The sequence below is a fragment of the Eublepharis macularius genome, chromosome 11 (genome assembly GCF_028583425.1).
Source record: "Eublepharis macularius isolate TG4126 chromosome 11, MPM_Emac_v1.0, whole genome shotgun sequence".
Lineage (NCBI taxonomy): Eukaryota > Metazoa > Chordata > Lepidosauria > Squamata > Eublepharidae > Eublepharis > Eublepharis macularius.
Window position 1 is genome coordinate 78,922,501 of NC_072800.1, and position 24,746 is coordinate 78,947,246.

Sequence of the window (24,746 nt, forward strand, 5' to 3'; positions counted from 1 at the left end):
AAGTTATGAATAGATAAATGTCTCTGCATGTCTTCATTCTGAACAGTTTCCCCGTTTCCATTTCTGGTATTAATGTGATTTATATGCAGTTCACATGCAGCCTATGCATATATACAATCTATGTGTGCAGTGTATGTCATTTTAAGTAATATTTGAAAAGTGCGTATATTTGATGAGAAAACCTTCACAGGGGTTGAGTTTGTGCAAGAGAAAAACAACTTCAAAATGGAGATTTTCAGGTCAAACAAGTGAGGATAAGAAATTGTACAGCTCCGCAACCAACGATGGTTTAAACTGTTGCCAGTATAAATATAGGCTACACAAATCTAATTCATAGTTGTGTTTTGGCTCACCTCTATCAAATGTTCTATAAACAAGATCAAGAGGAGAGCTTGAAGCATGGGCTGAGATTAGCTTTGTGCTTTTAATTGATGGAGTTCTTCCATGTTACCTGGGCTATGATTTAGCTGCTACTTTTTACCACCCACCCACATTCCAGTTTGAAATTTGTATAATTCATTGAGATCACTGCGAAATACAGCCCAAGGAAAAGGAAAAGTCTGATCCTGGTCTTATTGCATGTAATATGGCAGGATATGCAAATTCCCGAAAGCTTAGAGAGAATTTCCTTTTGGAAAGAGTGAAATACTGAGGAGATACAATAGAAGAGCTATAGGCAAAACCTAGAATTCAAAAGAGAAATGAAACTTTAGATGCATAAAACCTCTCAGTTTAGGCAAGTTCAAACTAATTTTATAAACCGTTCACCCAGCTCCTCTTTCCGTTTCCCATCTCATTTTCTCTTCTAGCTAAAAACAAATACAGCAAACAGCAGTAGACCTTGAAAAACACATTAAAATTGTGTGCATGGTTCCTCCTCCTTCTCAATATATCTCGGCTAAATTGAAACACTGCTATATTTCCAAAGTGACAGCTTTAAAAGAAGATGACATCAAGTTTGAACTTTAAAAAAGGAAAACACCAGAATCATCTCGGTGTATTTTCAAAAAGTTTGGGCCAAGAGGAACTTCTCCGACCTCCTGTACCAAGTACACTTAACCAAAGCCTCTTCCTGATAGAACTTGATATCAGGTCTGCAGTGTGGCATATTGGCTTTCCTTGTAAGCTAACAAGAAATTTCATTTCAGATTCAAAGGTTTATTTTTTTTTACCGCTACTCACATTGCCCATTTTGCCTTTAATAATTTCTCTTGCCATAGGTCACCTGTCACATATTTCATGTGTACAGATCATTGGGATACTTCATGCAGTGATGTTTCTCTCAACATGTTGCCTCTCAACATATGAATAAGCGTCTCATTGCCATGTCTGCCTGTATTGAATGAAATGGATTGGCTGCTGAGGCCGCGTTCAGTGGAGGAGAATTCTTTCTGGCAAACTGTGTGGGATTGGGAATCCCTCAGGTCATGGCATCATCTTCTTCTTTCTCCACAGCTTAGCCCGGAAAAGTCCATGCCTCTCCCCATTAAGGAGTAGATGTCAGGAGTGGACCTGGAATCTTTAGCAGTGCTTAGTAACTAAGAAGGATGCTCCTCCCACCCAGAAATGAGAGACTGCAATGTAAGTCTCTCTGGCGAACACTCATTTCCCAGTGATTAGTGTTCCCGCTAATGTGAGCACATGAGCAATCGCTCACAGATTCTGACTCCTCTGCTCACAGCTTCTCAGATGTAGCTCACAGATATTAACCCTCAGGCGGCCCCGCCCTCCCACTAAGCCAGCATCTGTAGGTGGGCCCTACAGGGATGAAGCAGGGATCGAGCCTCATCCCACTTCTCCCTTCCTGGCTGTGGCTGGTTTGGCCCCCAGGGTGGTGCCAGAGAGCGCCTCCAGCCACTGCTGGCTCTCTAGCTGGGGAACAGAGCAGAGCTGAGTGATCGGGTCTGGCCTGACCCATGAAGCCTGAAATCGCTAGGATCCCCTCAGCCCCAGAGAGCGGAGGAGAGGAAGTAGCGCCTCAGCCGCCACCATGGTGAAGGCATCATTTAACTTGGCCTTGGCGCAGAAGGAGGCTGAAGAAGTAAGCACTGACTCACAAAAGCTCATCTTGAAATAAACGTGCTAGTTTTTAAGGTGCCATTGCGTGTCTGCTTTATTTTGCAGCAGCAGACTAATACAACTACCCCTTTGTAATCAGCATGGACATATCCATTTTTATACAGAAGTATACTCTGATTTTTGTGGCCCTTTCACCCAATGGCTTTTATTGTTAAATTGTTTTGATTGTAATCAAAACAATTTGATTGTAATTTTTTTTAAAAAGGAGGTGCACTCAAAACTAATGAAAGTTGTTGTTTCGGCTCACAAAGTAGATTTTTAGCTCACAACACTGCAAAGCTTAGAGGGAACATTGCCAGTGATGGGGACTCCGATAGAAATATGACCAACTTTCCTAGCTTCCAACAGCCCAGGCATTCTGTGGAGTGGGGGTGTTTGGATTCAAGCCTCCTGGGCCCTCCCCTTCCCTCCAAATGTTTAGGGGTCCTCTGTGCATGAAGCTGGCATGTGGTCCGGTTCCCTAGAACAGAGCCTGGACATAGAACTGAGCTTTACTGATTGGAAAAGTTTGGTTATATTAGTGCAGGATGTTTTCTTTTAAAAAATAAATAATACAGTAAATAAACAATATACAATAATAATAAAAGAGGAGGAGCATAGTTAAGGCTGTATGTGTACGTTAAAGGCAGAAATAGTGTCACTCGGAGCCCTCAGTCACAACCTGAAAACTGGTTTTCATATTTAATCTTTAGTAACTCTGAGCTGGCTAGTAAAAGGTGTTTTCAGTCTCATTCATTTCTGCAAAACTGCCAGACCGGTGTCCTTTTTTACATACTGTGCACACTTAAGAAAATTTATTGTTCCTACACATTGTTTTGAAGCTCGATAATGTCTTTTGTCGAGAGCGACCATAATATTTTGCATAATTCCAATTCGAATGAAAAATAGTGGTTTATATACTGATTTCATTTGACTTGTTTCATTTCAGTTTTAGAACTCATTAAAATGTAAATGATAGCAATGGAGAAATCATTCAATTTATGCCTTGTAGAAGGCTTTCTTTTTTTAAACCGAAACTAACACTTCAGTGTTTGCATTGACTACAAGGCAGTGATACCGAACAAGGCCACTCACTGCCTTCTTTCATTAATGATACAGTGCAAACATACAAAGCGATAGGATGAAAGTCTCTCTGTTGCATTCAGGGCAAAACCTGCCATCAACCCTGACAATGCATGGCAAGCTTTGCTAATGCTGACACTACATCGTGGTGCAATCTCTTTCTCTGTACGAATCATACCAAGGGGTCAGCTGAATAAGATGCTGGAGATCTGTAACTAGGTTTTGGGTTTCTTTAAATGACTGCAAGAATGGGGGCAGGGAGAAATTGAATCAGGAATATGGAGTGGAAGGGGACTAACCTCTTCTTCAGTGCCATTTTCCTAATGAAAACTATATCCAAACTGCTGTTTATTCCACTTTGGAAAGTTTGGAGGAGGGGGTTACATTGGAAAACTGTTACAGTACCAGGGGTTTTTTTGATGGAGAACGCTCCAGAACAGCATTCCGGAACCTCTTAAAAATACCCACGTGAGTGGTAATTTTAAAGATTTTTGTCTGACCGTTTTGAGCTAGTTTGGGGACGTTTCAGGCAGAATTGGGGCCGAAACGGCCTGGATCGGGAATGCAACAGCCCATATAGTGTCAGTGCTGGGTGGGGGAACCCTCCTGCGCCCGGCACCGACCCAATCCCGGCCATTTTGGCCCCTATCTGGGCCAAAATGGGCCCGAAATGGCCATTTTAAGCCATTTGGGGCTCGTTTTGGCCAGGATCAGGGTCGAAATGGCCCATAATGGATCGATGCTGGGTAGAGGAACCCTCCCCTACCTGGCTGCGACCCGATCCCGGCCATTTCGGCCCCAGTCTGGGCCAAAACGGGCCTCAAAATGGCCATTTTCAGCCATTTAGAGGACTTTTCGGCTGGGATCGGGCCCGTTTTGACCCGGATTGGGGATGAAACAACCCATATAGGGTCAGTGCTGGGTGGGGGAACCCTCCCGCGCCCAGCACTGACTCAATCCTGGCCATTTCGGCCCCAATCTGGGCCAAAACGGGCCCCAAAATGGCCATTTGTGCCATTTTGGGTCTGTTTTGGCCGGGATTGGGGGCCAGAATGGCTTGGATCAGGGCCAAAATGGCCTGGATTGGGTTGATGCCTCGGCACTGTCCCAGTCCGGGCCGTTTCGGCCCTGATCCGGGCTGAAACGGGCCCCAAAATGGCCATTTTCAGGGGCCAAAACTGCCCAGATTGGGTTGGTGCCAGGCGGGGGAACCTTCCCCTGCTCAATACCGACCTGACCTGGGCCGTTTTGGGCCTGATCCAGGCCAAAATAGACACAAATAATCTTTTGGGGCCCAGTTCATCCCAGATAGGGCCTGTTTGTGCTAGAATTGGGGCCAAAACGGCCCAGATTATGCCACTTCCTGGTGGCAGAACACTCCCCTGTCTGGCAGCAGCCCAATCTAGGCCATTTCGGGCCTGATCCTATGCATTTTGTGCCCCTTTCAGTCATTTTGGGCCCAATTCGGGCCCAAAATAGCCAGGATCAGGCCCGAAATATCCAAGATCGGGCCTCTGCCAGGCGGGGGAACACTCCCCCACCCGGCAGCAGCCCAATCCTGGCCATAGTGGGCCCCTTTTGGCCATTTTGGGCCCTAAACGGTCAGGATAGGGCTGCTGCCAGGCAGGGGAGTATTCTCTTGTGTGGCAGCATCCCGTTTCTGGCCTAATCTGGGCCGTTAGGGGCATGTTTTGGCCCAATTTTGGTTTGAAATTGCCCTGATCTTGCCGCTACTGGGCGGGGGAGTGCTCTCCCACTCTACAGCAGTCCATTCTGGGCCTGTGCTGGCCCAGTCGAAGCCAAATTTGGCATGATTTTGGCCGAATCAGGGGCCCCGTGGAGCACGGGAGCATTCCTGGGGCAGCCATGGCCTGTGCGACGATGTTGCTTCCTGGAAGTGACATCATTGCACTGTCCCAGGAGTGTGCGCTGCGCACGCGCACATGTGGTAACTAGGGCTCCTCTCCTCCCAGGAGTTGCCCCAGGTGAGAGTTGCCCCACCTCTTTCCACAGAAAAAAGCCCTGTACAGCACAAATGGCTACACAATACGTCCTCTAGTAGCTGTTTTTGATCTGATTCAGAGCAAACACCCTGATAAATCTACTGGTGTTGAAAGAATTTTAAAGAGACGAGTGAATCCAAATATGGATCTCCAATATCTCATCTGGTTTAATGTAGATATCCAACGTATATATTTTCTAGGCCTCCCTCTCAGCACCCCACCCTAAATCTGAATCTATGCTGGCGTCCTGGTTCAATTTTTGCCTATAGTTTTGGTCACTCCATCTCAAATACATTAATAAGAGGGTAATGGAAATTATTGAGAATTTCAGGCATTTTCCTGACAGGGAAATGCTAAAGTGTTTGGAGGCTTTTTAGGTGAGAAAAAAGTTGACTTGTGTTTGTGTTATAGGTTTGTAAAAAATCCACAAATGGTGAGGAGAAAATGAACAGAGTTAGTTTTGTGTCTCCTTTTCTCATCAGTGTCAGGCACCCACTGACAACTGATTGGAAAGACAAGGAAGTAGTCCTTCCCAGATTGTGTCATTATCCAATGGAATTCACTGCCACAGCATTTTAGGTTCCCCATCTGTCCTGGAGAGCAATTTATATGGCATCACCATTTTGTGTGACAGGGCAATATTTGTATTTTCCAACTTCTGTACTCATGATTGGAAACCCAGGTTTGTTGCAAGTACACATTTCCGCAAATACATTGCTGTATTCACACAAAAGGGCAATTGCATGTACTGAGCAGTTCACAGGTAGCACACTCTCCTGGTACATGGGATAGGGATGCCAAAAATGTAATGACTGAAAAGGGTTCTTATCATAAAAGGGAATAAACAAATTCATGGAGAAAAGGTGTATCAATGGCTGTTTGCTATGATAGCTAAATGAAACCTGTGTTGTCAGCAGCAGTATACTGGGGACAGGGGAGAGCCCTTTTCTTCTGTTCCTTGCTTGTAGAATTCCCTGTAGCATCTGGCATTAGAAACAGGATGCAAGGCTGACTGAACCCTTGGTCTGATCCAGTAGAACTTTTCTTATGGACTGCTGAAGAGCTCATTGTTTATATATTAAACATAGGAGTTCTGTGGTCTCCAAAAGAGGTCTGCCTGTAGCTGAAATATTCATGACACATGTCCCAAGGTACTCATCTACTATTTAATCCATCTTCCCATGCCATCCATCATGTAAATGAAATGTGGAACAGCCCCATGTTTCTTCAAGAGGCTATTAGCCTGCTAAAGCAAGTATTTGAGGCTTGATTAGATTAAGTAAGTAGACATGGACTTCACATTACAAATGTACTTTCCATTTAATTTATAGCTCAAATGTCAGAAAATCTGATGAACCGTAATCAGCAATAAAGTGACACCTCTATATCTATCGAGAACTCTCCGGGCCCAATATATTAAGGTCACTAATATGGTGCAGTAAAGACATCATGTCAGTATTCCTATTTGCTTTTTTATTTTCAGGAACAAAAGCCATTGAGTACCTTTTTTATTAAGACTGAACCAAAAATAACAGTAAACAGGGAGCACGTACTGTATTGTGGTACTTTGATGGGTTTTAATAAAAGGGTATTACATTGCTGTTGTTTTTGGATTTTACTTTGGATCATCGTGTTTTCAAGAAGTCATCCTTCTTATTCCCACCCACCCTCTTGCAAAAAAAAAGAAGAAGAAAATTGCTGAAGTATCTTCAAGTGAAGTTCAACTGTGGCCCCTAATACACACAGGCTGCTTGCAGAAAAGAAATCTGTTTTTATATTTCCTGGATGTAGGTTACAGATTCATTCCATACCACATAATGCATGTTCAATACAATGCAAAGCCAACCTCATACAGACCCCAAATGATTACAGAGGAAATCTCAGAGCCAAGCTACAAGTGACGCCTGACACAGGTTGGGCACTTGTCAGCTTCCCTCAAGTTTTGATGGGAAATGTAGGCATCCTGGTCTTACAGCTTGGCTCTCCATTTAATTGAAGTTTACAGAAACACCCCCCCCCACACACACACACTCAGTGGAGGGGAAGGGGGGGTGCCCGGTGAGAGTCTAATGCCTGCACTCCTCTCCTGACCGCATGTTCTCCCTCCCACAGACTGCCACTCTGTAAACTTCAATTAAATGGAGAGCCAAGCTGCAAGACCAGGAGGCCTCCATTTCCCATCAAAACTTGAGGGAAGCTGACAAGTGTCCAACCTGTGCCTTTTGTCACTTGTAGCTTGGCTGTTAGTGTCTGGCTGGGGAAGGCTGGAGGTACCAACTGCATGTGCACTCTAGTGCTGCCTGTGCAGCTACTGTGATGTGCACAGTCATAGCCCTTCAAAAATAAAGTTTATTATAGTTGCTAAGAACTCTGGTTGGAATGTTGCCTCTGCCATGAATTCACTAGATGCCCCCCCGTCATTCTCAGCCCCCCCCATATAAAATTATATTAGCCTACCTACAGGATTGTTGTAAAGATAAAGCACTTTTGAGTCATGAATGTGCTGCTTAATTGCAGGGTGGTATACTATGTTTTTTATTTTCATTGTGCAACAAACTTCAGGGTGTTTGTGCACAGCCTCAATACAGAAATAATAGCTTCTAAACTTTGAGGTTCTATATGTACCTGCCAGGACTGTGAACTTGCCCATAGCCCTGTGTGCTGCTGGAGGTGACTGCATGGACTTGCTGGCTTTTTGACTCTACTCTTCCCAGCCATAGGGTTGCAGCTCTGGGTATGGAAATTCCTGGAGATTTGGGGAAGGAACCTGGGCCGATTCCAGACGACGAACCGGAAGGCGCTTCATGCTGCCATGTTCCGGATCGCGACGGGGAAAACGCGAAATATTGAGTATTCATGCCAACAGATGCCAGATCAGTTTGGGCTCCTGGCATTCTACACTGCATGACCTCAAAGTGATTTGATGTCTGCTTTTTTATTCAAGTTGAGATGTGTCTGTTTGAGGTGCTGTTTGTGGGGGTGGAGCCCATGTCACTTTTTTTTTAAATTCCAGAATATGCATCATCATGTTGCAGTGTTGGAACCCAGTGTGCCCACCATCCCCCTCCTTCTCCCTGCCCCTGTATTTGCTGATTGAGCAGTGCCATGCCTACATTTTTAAAAAAATTCCACAGAGGAAATTGGCGGTGGAGTTCTGGGGGGAAACTACAAAATATTTTTCACACTTGTTCCACTAGCTGCTAGCAGATTGCTCTGGTGTGGTTTGAATTGTCTGCTTGGCACAAAATGGCACCTCTGCCAGAGAAAAATGTAAAAATTCTGCTGCCCAAACAAAATGGCATTCTTATAGGTATTTTCACATCACATGACCATGTTCTAGGATGAGGAAGGCAGATTCTTGAGACAAGTTCCTTATCCCCATTTCCAATCATTGTGAACATGAACTGCAGTTGTAAAGAAAGGAAATAAAAAAATAAACCCAAGAAGTGATCAGTGGGGAATGTGGATTGCCATCAGGAACAGGATGGACATTGTCCTTAAATTCATAGAATGCCCGAATGTCAGTGCTGCAAATTTCCCCTAGTTTAAGGGGAGGGGGACCAATCAGTACCCAGGGAAGGGAAATGTGAGGGAGAGAAGCAGTACAGGAGTACGATTTCTGCACACATATAAAACACATCAGCAGTGACTCAACAGCAGCTTCAAAAAAAGTTGCCGTTGAGTCCTGGCAAATTTGGACTTTGTGCTCTGGAGCAAAAAGCCTGTCATACCTGCTTAGCCAGTAGGGAAGTATTAGCATATCAAAGCAATGCCATGTTTTTGATCCAACTGTAAAACGTATCCAGCCACTAGAAAAGAGCAGGAGTCCACTTCTTAGAAGTGAGCTGTGACTCACGAAAGCTCGTACCCTTATAGCCGTATAGGTGCTACTGGACTCTTGCTATAGCCTTATAGGTGCTACTGAACTCTTGCTCTTTTCTACTGCTACAGACAAACTAACATGGCTACCCATCTTGATCTGTATCCAGCCAGGTAAGCGTTTTCTTATCTTTGGTTCTGCCTCAGAGCTGGTCAGTCTTCATGAAACTGTCCTGCCCCATCTGTCCCTCGTCCACCAGAGGCTATAACAGGCTCCACCTTACCCACAGGCAGTGTCATTGCACCAAGGCATTGGTCCTAATTAGGATGTACAGGTCATCAAAGGTGTCTTAGTCAGCTGATTAATTCAGATCCATGTGATTAAATTGACATCAATTTGCTTAGGAGTAGAATCACTGCTTTTAGATGATGCTTGTACATATTGCAGCTGGCCTTAAAGCAAAAAAAGTTTCAGGAAAACATTACAAATGTGTTGCGGCAGGTGCCATCTTAGAAGTAGCATTCTCCGTTTTGCAGAAGGGGGAATAGCTATTCTATACATGTTCCCTACCAACCATGTAAGTTCTTATATTAAAATGTTCACTTAATTTTTTTTCTGCCTTGAATAAATGTTTTTTCAAAGCTTTTTAACAACTAATTAATCCAACTTTGGAACTCTGGTCCTAATGTTGTGGGCTTGTGATCTACAGCATACATAACCTAATGCTTAATTCAGCCCTCTATATTTAACTAATAATCAGGTGTTGGTGGGTGTCCGCATATAGCAATCATTCAAACCAGTTTAACACCTAAAAATATATTTTCCTTCCTTTTGGCAGGTACCAGTGAATATTTGTATTTATCCATTTATTTACAAAATAAATTAAGCTATCCTGGAACAGCTTAATCTCAGGCCAATTTGGAGTTAGACCAATTTATGACAATTAAGCCCAATGCAGCCTCCAAAGGCTTGATAAACTCCCTGGTTTTGCAAATAGGAGACATGATGGTCTCCCACAAGAGGCCAGTGTGGTACACTCAGCTTAACGAGTCACCAGTTCTGAGCCCCTAGCTTTTGCCTGTGAACTAGGAAACTTAAACCCTGCTTTGAAGGCCTGCAGCTAATTCCAGATTTATGCAATGCACCCTGAATATGCTACATGACACTCTTCTGTTCTGTGTTTCATATGCTTCCACATGAGCATTCAGAAATGAAACAGCCCTTGTTAGCATCTAGATGAATCATAATTCTACCACTTTTTAAAAATGTACATGAAGTGAAGCTGGAAGCCCTTCCTCCATGAAACGCCACACCAACACTGTGCGAAAGCCAACTCACAGCATTCATGGAACCTAGAATTTTGCACTTTAAAAGGTTACATGTTTTGCCACCAAAGTGTCCTTAATGGATGCAGTGCGAAAGAAAATTTACTCCATTAAACCAAAGTGCAGCCTTTTAATTCCCTTTGGTGACGAACGTTCACTTATCACTATCTCACAGCATCCTCCATTCCAAATCAAACCTGCCAGCTCCTAGAGCAGCAGTTACATTTAATTTAGTCTCCCAGAGAATCACCCCAGTGTTGCCTCCCAACCTCAGACAGGTTCTTTTCAAGCTAGGCTAAGTGGATGAATTTTCCCCTCTTGCTCTTGCCAAGGAAGGGTAGTCAGCCAGTATGTCATGAAGCCAAATCATGAGATTCAACCCCACACACACGCACACACACACACAGAGAGCTTCTTGGTTAATTTACTGTTTAGGGTAGCCAAGTCACAAAGCTACACTGGCAAGAGAAGCCACAACTGGCAGTGTAGTATAATGGTGGAACTAGGAGATCCAAGTTCAAGTCTCCACTTTGCCTCCAAGTTCACTGGGGAACCTTGGGCCGGTCACACTCTCTCAGCCTGATCTACCTCAGAGGTTTATCATTAGGGTTGCCAACTCTAGCTTAGGCAATTCCTGGAGATTTGGGGTTAGTGCCTGGGGAGAGTGGAGCTTGCAGAGAGAGGATGGGTAGCTCAGAGGGAATGTGGCACCATAGAGCCCACTCTTCTTAGTTGCCATTTTCTCCAGGGGGACTTACCTCTATGAATTGGAGTTCAGTTGCAATTACAGGAGAACTCCAGACTCCGCTTGAAGGTTGGCAATCCTAGTTATTCTGGGGATAAAGCAAGGAGAGAGTTGTGTACTTTGCTTGAGCTTCTTGGTGGAAGGGAGGGATAAAATGGCTAGGTGGACAGATTTCTTCTTGCAAATATTAACCTCTTTTGACGCCTTGGCTAAACCCCCCAACCCTCCCAGCTTCCTCTGCTGGTCTGTCTACTTGCTTCCTGCCAAGAATCCCAGTTCTACTTTTAGTTTGGGGGGGTTCTGCTTTCTCCTAGAGGCTTCCTGCTTTCAACTGCAGTACTTTCTCCCATTAAATAATTCTCTCGGGTCCCTGATTTTCACTGCCTGTCTCGTCCCAATTTGTCATCTCATCTCTTGACCAGCTCTGTAGCTCTCCTCTCTCCTTCCCCCCCTTAGAAGTAGCCCCTCTTCTTTTGATGCTTTGATGTTTCTTCAGAGCCCCAACTTCTAATTCCAGCTGGTTCTCTGTCACCTCTGCCTTTATCCTTCCACCATTCCCTTGGGAACTTTCTCAGTCCACTGCCTGCTCTGCACCCCTCTTTAGTCTTCTCGCCCCAGGGTGACTGATGAGGGTTTTCCCAGGAAAACTGGAATCAGAAAAATTTCCACCAAACTTCCTAGAAAAATCTCCAGTGCCCTAAATAACCAGTGAACTCATTTTCCATGTTTACTTTGACTTCTATTTAGTAATTTTAAAAATATAGCTCATGTTAATTTTATGTCCTGATAGGAACAAATGAAATATTTCATTAAGGGGAAAAATCTAGTTGTTTTAAATGCTATATTCCAACAAATACAGAAATTCTTTTTACTGGAATAATATTTGCTTAAAGATAAAGAGCTAAGCTACAAGAGACAAATTACATGAGGAGGAGCACATTAAGGGAGTTGCAACGTTAGCAGGAAGCTGAGTTTTAAAAGAAACCAGAAGGCTTTGTCAATTTCCCCTCTCTACAGAGCCTGGGAGACCCCTGCTCAGAAGGTTTGTTTATTTCTTCTTTGCCTCTTAGAAGGGGAGGTGAAACTGACAGAGCCTTCCAGGCAAAGAGGAAATTAACCAACCTTCCTAGCTGGGATCTCCCTGGCTCTGTAGAAAGGGGAAATTGACAAAGCCTTCCAATCTCTTTTGAAACTCAGCTTCCTGGCTAACAGTGAGACTCCCTTCACGTGCTCCTCCTTGTGTAATTTCTCTCTTGTAGCTTTGCTCAAAGATAAACTTGCTTAAATATTTGCTTATTATTGCCAAAACAATAATACTTGTTTAAAGACCATAAATATATCATGTACTTCCCTCACTTTTCAAATTTAAGAAACAAAAACTGTTAACACATAATTTTAGCACACTCCCCCCCAAAATGGTGCATGATGTGCCCTGGCTGCAGTTGTCTACTCATCTGTTTTTTTTTTTTTTCAATATTTAATTTAACTCTTGTCCGTGGAAGTCAGTGGGACACTTTATCACTTGCATTACTCGTTAGTTCCGTGTGAGATTGCTGATTACAATATTTCTTCCACCTTATGAGAGATGACATATAAATAAGAATTTCAGATTTGGTTTGGTTTGATTTGCACAGCCAATCAGGTGAATTCATAAGTTGATTTTTGGGGGTCTGTGTTGTTATATGTATTTGTGGTTTTACACCCCTATCCCTAGTTCACAAGTCAATAAAATAAGCATGTAATCTCTCAGCACTTGAAAAACATCCATTACAACTTTGAAGCTACCAGATTGCCTGTTATGGTATTGCTGATGGAATCTATTCATTGTTACTAATTTTATAAAACAATGAATCTTTAGACATGGGAAATTTTCCATGGAAAAATAAAGCAGTAGAATGTTTGGTTGTTGTGGGTTTTCCGGGCTGTATTGCCGTGGTCTTGGCATTGTCAAGACCACGGCAATACAGCCAGGAAAACCCACAACAACCATCGTTCTCCGGCCGTGAAAGCCTTCGACAATATATCAGTAGAATGTTTTCTGGAAATTTTTCTGTGTCAGAAAATTTCCTGCTCCACCCTGCTTTGCCAGGGTTCCTTTAGCTATCAGCCTTGTTGAATCTCTTCACAGTCCTCATCCTGCCAGCATCTTGAGTTTAATGTCCCAGACAAACTCATAGTTCCTTTTCCCTCACAAGACCGGAGTTGCAAACTGTATTTTTCCCTGAATATTCCATATACAATACACCTCTTCAACCATTCAGAGGCTTTGCTGCAAAGGAGGGAGGGCAGGAAGAGTTACATCAGTGCTTAGTTTTTGACCCCTCCTTAAATGCCCAGGGTAATTCCAATCGCCACTTTGGAATCAGGAAGCCATTTTCCCCATGCCATTTTGGCTAGAGATCCTGATGTTGTTTTGCCATCTTCTGGGTATGGAGCAGGGGTCACTGAGGGGAGGGAGGTAGTTGTGAATTTCCTGCAGTGTGCAGGGGGTTGGACTAGATGACCCTGGAGGTCCCTTCCAATTCTATGATTCTAAGCACAATACATGATCAGGTTTTGGCCCATATGAGATGAAACAGCATGGAAATGGGGGGAAGGTAGGAATATGCCATGAAAACACAAGGAAAAGTGAATCAAATCTGAAGAAACCCTCTCTTCATTTATGTATATAATACTCTGATAAGAGCAATGTTTCTTTTGCCCAACAGCAGAAAATTCAGGGTGGGTTCACACCCGGCTTCCTCGGATTGCCCAGCGGTTGCGGGAGCATTGTAACACTCAGCTCACCGCATGGCTGGAGGCAACAGACAACCACCTCTCCACATACTTAGAGCCTCCACGTGGTAAGTTTTTAAGTGAACTTCACACCATAAAATGTTTGTGAAGATCCACCCTTTGTGTATAATGGATCAGTGTATAACATTGACTGGGTATAAAAAAAAACAGTCTTTTAAAAATAACCATCGTCCTCTTATGATAGTATTGTTAACATTGTTTCCAGACGGGGTTGCCTGGCAAGCAACAGGAGCTTGAGGGGGTAGGGACATGGGTACCAGTGTTGTGTGACCATAATGTCACTTCTGGGGGAAACTCCGAACTGACATCACACCCCTCTAGAAATCACCAGATTCTCTGGTTTTACCATAGAGTTTCAAGCAATTCCTAGAGTGATATGTTATCACTTCCAGGTTTTCCCCAGAAGTGATGTCATGTAATGTGCAACACTGTTTCTTTTTTAAAAGAACTTTTTCTCCCACTGCCACTCAGAATGCCTGGCTACCAACAGGAGCTTGAGGAGGTAGGGACATGGGTACCAGTGTTATGTGACCATAATGTCACTTCTTGGGCAAACTCAGAACTGACATCACACCCCTCTAGAAATCACCAGGTTCTCTGAGTGGCAGTTTGGCAGCAGGCAACAAGAGTTGCCAGTGGGAGGGCTCCTGCCATAGTGGTAGCCTGGCAACCCTATGTCCAAGTGACAGTGAAATTGTATATAGCACATGAAAAGTGAATTTAGTTTCACGTCTCCTGGCCTGTGGAGGCACTGCATGTCTCTTGTCAAGGACCCCACAAAAACTTGAAGTCTCATTGCATAGGCAGAGCTGATAATGAGTTGTTCTCAAGTGTGGACTACCAGGGTTCAGAAACCTATCAATGCACAGATAAAAGTGCATGTAAAAGTCAATGTTGGGGCAAGTGAGATTCTATGCCTTCAACAGTAATATAACATCCCCCCCCCCCTCAAATCCTACTCTTCATGGCAGCATCAAAACTTTTCATCTCCTCTGCCTTTATGGATGATCAAAGGCACTGAAGCTGATGGAACAAACTGACAAACCTCTTTATGCTCCAAACCACCAGTCTTTTGTGGATTTGGAGGGTGTGATGTGTCCACAGAGTCATCCTGTCCTCGGTGGTTTGAACCTTCCCTTGAAGTGAAAGCGGGTTTTATATGTGTAAGAAAACAGTATGGAGCTGTAGGAAGAAATCTTCAGAGCGTAGCTGCGTGCCCATGCTTGTGTCTCGAAGGAAACCTCTTTAGATGGTGCAGTGCTAGCTCAGAGGAAAGTTAGGCTCCCTGTAATTCGTCCAAAGTTGCTAACAGAAGTTGAGTTCAGATACTCCAAAGTCTAGCTGATACCAGATTAGAAAGCATTTACACTTCATGACTTCATGATGAAAGACGAAGGCAGGGAGGTGCAAGCTGGCCCAGGTGGGTTTGAAGTCTGTGCTTGGAGTGGGGAATTAGGCACCCCTCTTTTTCTCTGTTACATGGTCTGGCTCTCCAGCTTGGTTTTAGATGCCCTGCAAGACCTTGGGATAATGAGCTTTCTCCTGCATTAGGTTTGCCAAATTCACTCTGTAGTTTTGATGTATGAGGATGGAAAACATTAAGGAAATTATACACACAAGCACTGCGCTTGGCATGGGCTGTTTCTTTCCCCACAATTGATTTGCTGCAGTGTCTTGTAATTTATTCATGCAAGGAAACAATGATGGATGGTGTAAATTATTCTTCTTTTTCCCTTTTGACTTAAATAATAATTGCCAATATCTCAGAACAGTATGGAAATATAAGGGGAAGACGGTATCCACAAAGTGTTGGGAAAGGTGCTCTTAACTTCCTTCCTCCACTCAAAATATGGCAATCCCACCTGCCACCCCAAATTTTTGCTTGCAAAGGGATTTTCCTCAGTATGAATGAAGTTGCTCTTGTTGTGTGTGCATGCACATGTGTGTTTCTAGAGTATCTTAAAATCTGCATGTGATGCAGAAATCTCATCTTGCAAATAAATGTATGTTTCACTGATTTGTTTGACCAAGGTTTCTTATTGATATTTAACTCCTTACAGAATTGCAGAATCTAACCCTAAACTCAGTTCTCCTTCCTGCCTCATCTGCAGAGATAAGAACTCGAAACTAGAAACAGATTTACTTAAAATTTGGACTTGCTAAAATTCAGGTTGAGTCAAAGTAAATTCAGACTCAGCTCAAAGAATACACTTGGCCACATGGCAGCTGACTTGGCCCAATTTTTGACTCATCGTTAAGAGGCACTGCTACAATTGCAAGCCTTGGTCTCGTGCCATTCTCTGGTATATAGGAATGTAACCAGGTATGTTTTCTGGGCATGGAGATAAATTAATGGAAAAGCTTTTAGCTGATACATTTTTGAAAATGCTATTGGTATTCTCTGTTTATCGCAGCCAACATGATTCTATATTAGAGAAGTAATTAGTTGTGGATCTTGTCCTGCAGTTTCTTCTATGATGCCTCATCTGTGCTGTTGCCCACAGTATGATGGTTGGAAGTCCTAATTTAATACGTGCTCTTCTCTTCACACATGCACACACTCCCCTCCTTCAGGAAAAGAAATTTTAATGTGGGCTTACCCACAAATATACCCAACCTCTTAATTGTGGGGCCTGTTCCTTCCCCTTTATGGAATGACTTAGCTTGAGCCGTTTGGTTTAAAAACACAATTTGTTGTTCTTTTCCTTTTGGACTATTTTTGCTACATGTTTGTATGCCCTTTCCAATGCTTGTTGGGACTGCTTTCCTTCCTGTGGCATAATTGAAAGCTCTGCAGTTTAGCCCTGGGCCAAGCAGAATATTACATCAGTGCTGCTTTTCAGTAGTCACAAATACTCATGTTCACCTCATAATGCATCTCTGCCGAGCAGCTGGACTCTTTTCGAGGACAGCTGTTCTAACTCTGAAGCCCAGCTCGGATGCTTTTGCTCCAGAACGTTCTTCTGCAATACTCAGAGATAAGGAGCCTTCCTGCAAAGCACTTACATGCGGCGAATTGAACAATGTCTACTGAGGGTGAAGGGGAAATTAAAACCTCTTAATTTTTCTACCAGGCACAGTGGCCCATGCGCACCAAAGGCAGAACTAGTATTATGCTAAGAGGAGGGATAGCTAGAAAATTAGCTTTGGGACCTGCTTCCCATGTGCGCTGGGTATGTTTCTGCTGCTTCAGCAAAAGAAAGAACAAAGAAATATATGCGCTTCCGTGGAGAGGGTAAGCTGCAGGAACACAAAGGCAAATTTCTTTGGCCTGAGTCTTGTTCATTTTAAGAGCGAGCATTGTTACCAATGTATTATTTGCACAGCTGACTGTTAGCATAGCTGCCAATGTTTCTGAATCCAACATATGAATTTATACTACAGCCTTCTCCCCTCTCTGACCTTAAAAGTGCTCAACTCCTGTATCCATTAGGGTTACCAACCTCCAGGTGGGGCCAGGAGTTCTCCCAGAATTACAGCTAATCTCCAGACTACATAGAAAAAATACCCCCTTTGGAGAGTGGACTGTATGGCATTACATCCCCATTGAGCTTCCTTGCTTCCTTAAACTCTACCATCCCCAGGCACTGCCCCTCAAATCTCCAGGAATTTCCCAAGCTGGAGCTGGTAACCCTAGTATTCATAATAAAACATCAGCCAAGAAATTCCCATGCTGAATTTTATCTATTTGGATTCTTACATTTGTCTCCTGAACAAAACTAAAAATTGCCCCAGATTGCCCATATTTCTTTTCTAAACACATATGAACTATTCTTGTCCTTTGGGGCAGTTTTGGAGCACTCCTTACAAAATTATTTGCTTATTTATAGACATTTCCCTTTGTGTTGGCATCGTGCAAGTAAGTTTAGTTGGCTGCATTTATCGAGCCTCTAGTGGGTCTCTGTACATGACAGGGGGGTGGGAGTGGTACTGATCTACAAAGCAGTAGTCCTAGATGGGAAGGTACAGGCACTGCTCTCGTACATACATGTCAATATGTCTCAAGAGTTTCTAACATTAATGCAACCGGAGTTTCCCCTCCTTCTTTCTTCCTTTCTGCACTGCTGGCTGTGCCACTTGGGTCTTGCCTTTAAAGTATTGTGCTTTTTCCCTTTGCTCCAGACCGCTGCTGGTGCTAATGTTTAGTGACAGTTACTCAGTGCTAATGATCACCTTTGGGGATTTTTCAGAGTGCTTGCCTCTTGCTGGTCACTGGTGAAATGTAATCAATAAATCTGCCAGCCAAGCTTTTCATGTTGCCTTTCCTCTTGGAATTGAACGAACACCACTATTACTGATTTGGACGAAGTCCCCTTCAGAAAGGTGCCCCCTTATGGGAATTAGGCTAGTCCAATTGATCTATGAAACAGGCTGGTAAATCTTAAATGAATGAAAGGGGAATGAGGAGTATTATTTACCAGAGGGCTGTTTCACAACATGTTCTACTTCAAATGATATAAAGAGGAAACAATAGAGGAAGGAATGGGTTTGAGTCGTATTCTAACAGGTGAAAAATACCTTTATTCTTTATACTCCTGCTCCATCTAGTTAATAGATCCAGTCCCTATAGATGCAGGGTATACCCAAGCCGCTTCCAGCTTTTGAGGCCCCTGGCCATAATAAACAAATATTCAAAATATGTCTTGCTCTTTTATTTAACAGATGACTTTCTAGGCTGTTTCTGTGCAAATGCACTGATGATCAAATGCCAGAAAAATTAATAAGTGTCTAAAGCTGAGTCCTCCTTTGAGCTTGAGGCCCAGACCAAATGACCCTCCTGCCCCACCCCTTGGACCTGACTATATTTAATCTAGTACGGAGTTTGCAGTTATATGGTTGTAAAATGCATGATGCCACAACCTTGCTGAAGTTAAGCAAGTGTGCATTCAGTCAGTACATAGACGGGAGACCTTCTGGGAAGCGGAAACCCTCACATATGGCCACCTTGCATTCCATGATAGAAGAAAGGCAGGATATAAATCTAATAATATCTGTCATTACTTCACCCAAGGAACTCTTGGGATTGTAATGGATCATTTCTCTCTCTCTCTCTCTCTCTCTCTCTCTCTCTCTCTCTCTCTCTCTCTCTCTCTCTCCCCCCCCCCCCCCGTGTTCGGTCATTTTCCTTATCCCATACCCCTCACGCCAGTTGTCAGGGTTACCTAAGAAGGAATGACTGTTAAATATATGTAATGTAGTCAGGACATAGCTCAGTAACGATAGATTTGATAGGCCAGCACCCATCAGTCAATAATGTGTAGAGGCAGTTTTCCTTGCAGCAATAGTTACAGTAAGTCCTTGTAATAACAATTAACGGTATGTTATAGCAATCAGCTTTGCTTTGCAACATAGCTAACAGTAATATGTAGTAACAAAGAGCTTTGCTTTAGTTAACGGTTTATGATGGCAATAAACTTTGCAACAAGATGTGACAAAACTCACTAACTAAACACGGGGTGGTATGCATGGGAAAAGGGGAAGTCATGGGTTTGGAGCATGACCCCCAACCACAAAAGGCACGTATGCCTTGCTATAGTAGCATTATAAAAGCTCTGAACATTCTGACCCAAATCAGAGGAGCAGGGTAACTTGTTTATAAGAGCTCTATTCCTCTCAGTTTAAACTCTGTATCTTCTTCCCTACTCCAGCCTCTGCGTGGTGATTGGCAAACACACAGGGGAGCCGACTTAGGCACAACGGTAGTCGACTGAATACTCTGGACATGGTAGGGTTGCCAACTCTGGGTAGAAAGATTCCTGCAGATTTTGTGGGTGAAGCCTGGGGAGGGTGGGGTTTGGAGAGGGGCAGGACCTCAACATGGGATAATGCCATAGAGTCCATCCTCCAAAGTTTTTCTTTAAGGAACTGATCTCTGTCACCTGGAGATCAGTTGCAATTCCAGAAGAGTTGGCAACCCTAGCACCAAGGAGACGTCATATTTCATTATCTCCAGTGTGGTGCCTGCCAGTGGATTTTCTGGCACCCATTTTACTTTTCCTCTAAAACAGTTCTCATCATAACAGGATCCTTCGCTTGCAACCTCTCAGCATTTGGTGATAGGCCACAGAATCCTGTGGCAGCCATTTTGTGATTGGCTTTGTTCCCAGAGACAGCCATTTTGTGGTAGTAACCACCACTTCCTGTTCTCAAAATTCCAAAAATACTCATAGGTTCAATAAGATTAGGGGCTCTTTAATGTATATTAGATCATCTTCCTGATACTTACTACTTGCGGGGATTTACCCTGTTCGAACAAATATCATCATGATGGCTACATGGCAGCTAAATAGCACATTATACACATGGTGCCGCCCTCCATATGGATTGGGGAATTGCCTCCATACAACCATAAACACTTAAAAATGCTTTATAACCGCATGGAAAAACCACTCAGTTGGTAGTAATAGCCACAGTTTAGAATTTAATGGGTTTGAGCAAGGGAAGGAGCTCAGCGGAGTATAATGCCATAAATTCTACCCTCCAGCGTAGCTTTTTTCTCCAGGGGACCTGATCTCTGTCCTCTGGAGATCAGAGGTAATTCTGGGAGATCTCCAGGCCCCACCTGGACAATGGCCCTAAGTAGAATATATATCTGTTTCATATAATTTCTGTACTTGCGGAGGCAATGTAAGCACAAAGTTGTGTGTAATACTTCAGGCGGTACTCATTTAATGTTGTATAGTATATATGGGCCTGGATGGAGCCAGTCTTGCACTCCACACCATAACATTTCAGTCAGACTTATGCCACTGCAAGTTTATGCCTGTTAACATCTACATTCATGGCTGCTACATGCTACTTTAAGGTATGGTCGATGAGAACTTCTCTCTGTTTTTACCATCTGATCAACGTTTGTGTAGTTAACATTCCTGTACTGCATGGCATCGTCTTGGAATACCTGGTTTGGGCTATGCACATTGACATCTGCTTCTTCATCTTACACCATGCATACCAGTAAAAGGATGAACAGTAATTTTGGCTTTTAGATTAAATATCCACAATCTTTTTTGTCAGTTTATTACAGCAAATCACTATGTAAGCTGACATTTATTTTTTAATTAATGACCAGCAAAGCTTTTCTTTCAAGCTTTCCAGCTGCCTGCTGCTGAGTAATAAACAGCACCGAGATTGATGCTGAACTCCTTCTCAGAAATGAGTCTACTGTGTCTGACAAAATTGTTATTCACTTTGCTAGTTCCTGACAAGGGCAGAATATCTTCTGCAGCTTAATGAAGGGTCTTGCCGTACTGCCCATAAAAAGCACCCTACTTTGTCCTGACTGATCCAATGGGAGCTTGGAGTGTACATTTGTTAATTGAGAGATTAGTTAATGGTTTAAAACTTCAAGGTGATCAGATATAAACTCTACCATCCCCAGAACGCCTCAATCCCCTGCTCCTCAGCTATCTTTCTTAAGTACTTATCTTTTCGTTGGCCTTTCCCTTTACTGAGTCTCCCTCACGCTGCTGATGTTTGAGAGGAGCCACAGTTGAGTACATATTTTCATTGTTGAAGGTCTCAGGTTCAATTCTCTGATCATTTTTAACTGCAAGGATCTTAGCTGACCTAGTTGGGGAGGTCTCTGATTCAGACTGTGGAGACCCACTGCCAGGCAAAGTCCTCTATGGAATCTGTTTCCCAACAGAAAACACTACTCCTGTGCATGCCAACCTCTCTTCCCTAAGGCCCTTCTTAGTGTGATTTGCTTGCCTGCCAGGGGCTATCTCCTTCTTAAATACTTTTCTCCTTTAGAAGGTGTAGGGAAGAAGCTGACACTTGTGGGAGGGAGGGAGAGGTTTTGAAAATCCTTTGGGTGATTGGGGACAGAGTAAGATGAGGCAAGGAGAACTCACCCATCATGAGCATATACTGATTTGTTTGGAAATGTTACGAAAAGCAATTATCGTTAGCCCCATTCAGTTAGCCCCATTTGCACCGTCAAGTGGATACATCAGAAGCACCTTTATACTGCTCCATCTAACTCATTACTATTTGTCATGACTAACGGCAACTCTCCAGGGCCTCAGCCAGAGGAAGGTCTTTCCTGACACCTGCTACCTGAGACCCTTTAACTGGGGGTTACTGGAAGCAAACCTGGAACCTTTTGTGTGCAGTTGACGGCTGAGCCACAGCCATTCCCCCACTGAATGTGTACAGAGTAGGCAAGTAGGATTGCAGCAACAGGCTCCATTCCTAGCCTTATTTGCCCAGTGGCTCTTTACATGCATTTTGTATATGCTAGAAAGGTTGTTGTAAAAAGCATGCAACTTGTTTGCACATAGGCTCTTTGCCGAAGAAACTGTGAATGTGCACAGGTGGGGTGCGAGGCCTGCCACCCAATCCCACCTGACATGGTGGTGATGGAAAGTGCCATCAGGTGACTTACAGCTACTCCTGCTGGGGTTTTCAAGGCAAGAGACTAACTGGTGGTTTCCCTTTGCCTGCCTGTGCAATCCGTTTTGGAGGTCTCCTATCTAATTACTAACCAAGGCTGACCCTGATTACCTTCTGAGATCTGATGATGTCAGGCTTGCCTGGGCTATCCAGGTCAAGGTTGTGACTGCCATAACCTTCCATTTACCCACAACTCTCAGGGAATGACCTGCCATGAGCTCCACTTTCCCATTCCTGAGGAATTAAGGAGTGGGAGAAAAAATTGCTGTAACATAGTGACACTCTGGGAATTTCGCTAGTTTCTGAGTTAAAGACCATAAAGGCTAGGGAAGGCAGCCGGGCACATCACCTGGTAGTAACATCACAGTAAGGTTGTAACTTACCCAGTAATGCAAGGGACTTCCTGATGATGATGCTCTATATCTACTGCCCTCATTTAATGGAGCAACAGGGAAGGAATTGGGATGAAAACAACATGTGGAAGTCACTTCCTGTTTCAGAACAATCGTGCTGCTCTAGGAATTTCAAAAATCTCTATGCGAAACCATAGAGATTTTTGAAATTTCTAGATCATCATGCTGGCACTTCCTGATGTCATGGCCCGCTAAGAATTCAAAACTCTGTATGGTTTTACTAGAGATTTTAAAAAAAATCCTAGAGTGCCATGATGTAACTTCCTGTTTTAAAACAGGAAGTGACTTCCAAGAAATCTCCACCCCTCCAATGAAATCGCAAGCCAAGGGCTGGCATCCTTACATCACCCCAAACTACACCCACTTCAGGCACTGTCCCCACAAATATCCCAGCATTTGCTGAGGCAGTGTTGGGAACCTTAACCCTCCATGCGGTCATTGTATCCACTGGATCATGGGAGCAGAGCTACTGCTTATACAGCACAGGTATTTAAATAAGAAAATGAACTATGAGTAAACACTAACTTTCTGCTGCCAATTATGCTCAAAAGCACATTAATTGATTACTTCTGGCTTCTATGTGACTTTGAGCATCCCCACTTAGCACTGAGTAACTGCAGTGACATCAGGTACAAAATGTCAGGCCTTTTTCTCCATTAAGAGGGCTTTTATAAATGTGTGGATTCTTTTGGTCCCATTCCTTACCTGGCAGAGCTATCCTTTTTGAAAATTTATGAAGCATTTCTAGGCCTCTGGGTAGAAATGTCCTTGTGTTTCTCCTGGGAATAATTGGTATGAAGGTAAACATTAGTTGCTCTGCTTGGGGTGTTTCTGAGCAACACAGAATAAATGTTCAGGGCTTAGAGTGCAAGCATGTGATTGGCAGGTCTATTACAGCTGCCCTGTGCTCCTTCCTGTATTCCTTTTTATTAGTAATTATGATGCGGTGACTCTGGTTTCGGAACATTGGCCACGAAGCTCACCAACATTAATGAGATGGTTGTCAATAATAATCACTAGGACTCAGGATTTAATTTGGAATCAGAATTACTGGAGTTCAGTCCCAGATCTTGTTTTCAGGGCCAGGATTCATCCTGTGGACAGCATGCAAAGTAATAAAACTCTTTGAATGTGTGAACATGTAACGCTTTGATTCAGGGGAGATACACATCTTGATGTACGTTCAAAAGATTTCTATCTCTACCCTCTCTTTAAATTCAACCAGTGTGCGTTCATGCTTCTCTTTCTGAATTGATATGGTAACCTCAGCAGTAAAATACTCCTGTACTGGCCTCGCAGCCATTTCGTGTCTTTTTCCAGCTAGCTGATAACTTTGAATGCAGTAGTGTAACACTAGACCACACTTGCATCCGTTTCCTATTGATTATCCACTACTGCATGTGTGCATGAAGGTGCTTGAGTCATTCAGTAACAGGCAAGCTACTATGAGGTGCCAAAGTGCAAGATAGTCTTTTCTATGAATTGTTTCAGGTGGGTAGCCATGTTAGTCTGTAACAGTAGGACTATGGTTGCCAACCTCCAGGTGGTGGCTGGTGATCTCCCTGTATTGCCGCTGATCTCCAGGCCATAGAGATCAGGTTCCCTGGAGAATGGCTGCTTTGGAGGGTGGACTCTATGGCATTATACAACACTCAGGTCCCTCCCCTCCTCAAACCCCGCCCTTTCCAGGCTATACCACCAAAATCTTCAGGAATTTTCCAGCCGGGAGCTGGCAATCCTAAGTGTTAATTTGTTAATTTGTTTTATTATTTGTATATTGATTTAGTTCTTGTTTTTATCGATTTTAACTGTTCACCGCCCAGAGCCCCTGGGGATGGGCGGTATATAAATTGAAAAAATAAATAAAAATAAATAAATAAGTAAGACAAAATCTGAGCCCAGTAGCACCCTAAAGACCAACAAAGTTTTCCAGAGTACAAGTTTTCAGGTGTCAAATCTCACTTTGTACCTGACAAAGATTTTGTATCTGATAAAGTAAGCTTTGGCTCATGAAAGCTTATACCTTTTCTACAAATGGGTAACTTGTTCACTATCATTGATGGCCAGACGGTGCTGCTAGATGTAGCCAAAGATGCAGCAAGTTTTGCT

General features: G+C 43.4%; 1 protein-coding gene across 1 annotated transcript in view; it reads left to right on the forward strand.

The window, feature by feature from the left end:
- The window catches only part of ADARB2 (adenosine deaminase RNA specific B2 (inactive)), a 442,544-nt gene that overhangs the window by 136,539 nt on the left and 281,259 nt on the right, over nucleotides 1–24,746 (forward strand). The window contains exon 2 of the mRNA XM_054991693.1: nucleotides 13,743–13,877. Coding sequence (XP_054847668.1) covers nucleotides 13,743–13,877 — 135 coding nt within the window. The remainder of the gene's footprint in view (nucleotides 1–13,742; nucleotides 13,878–24,746) is intronic.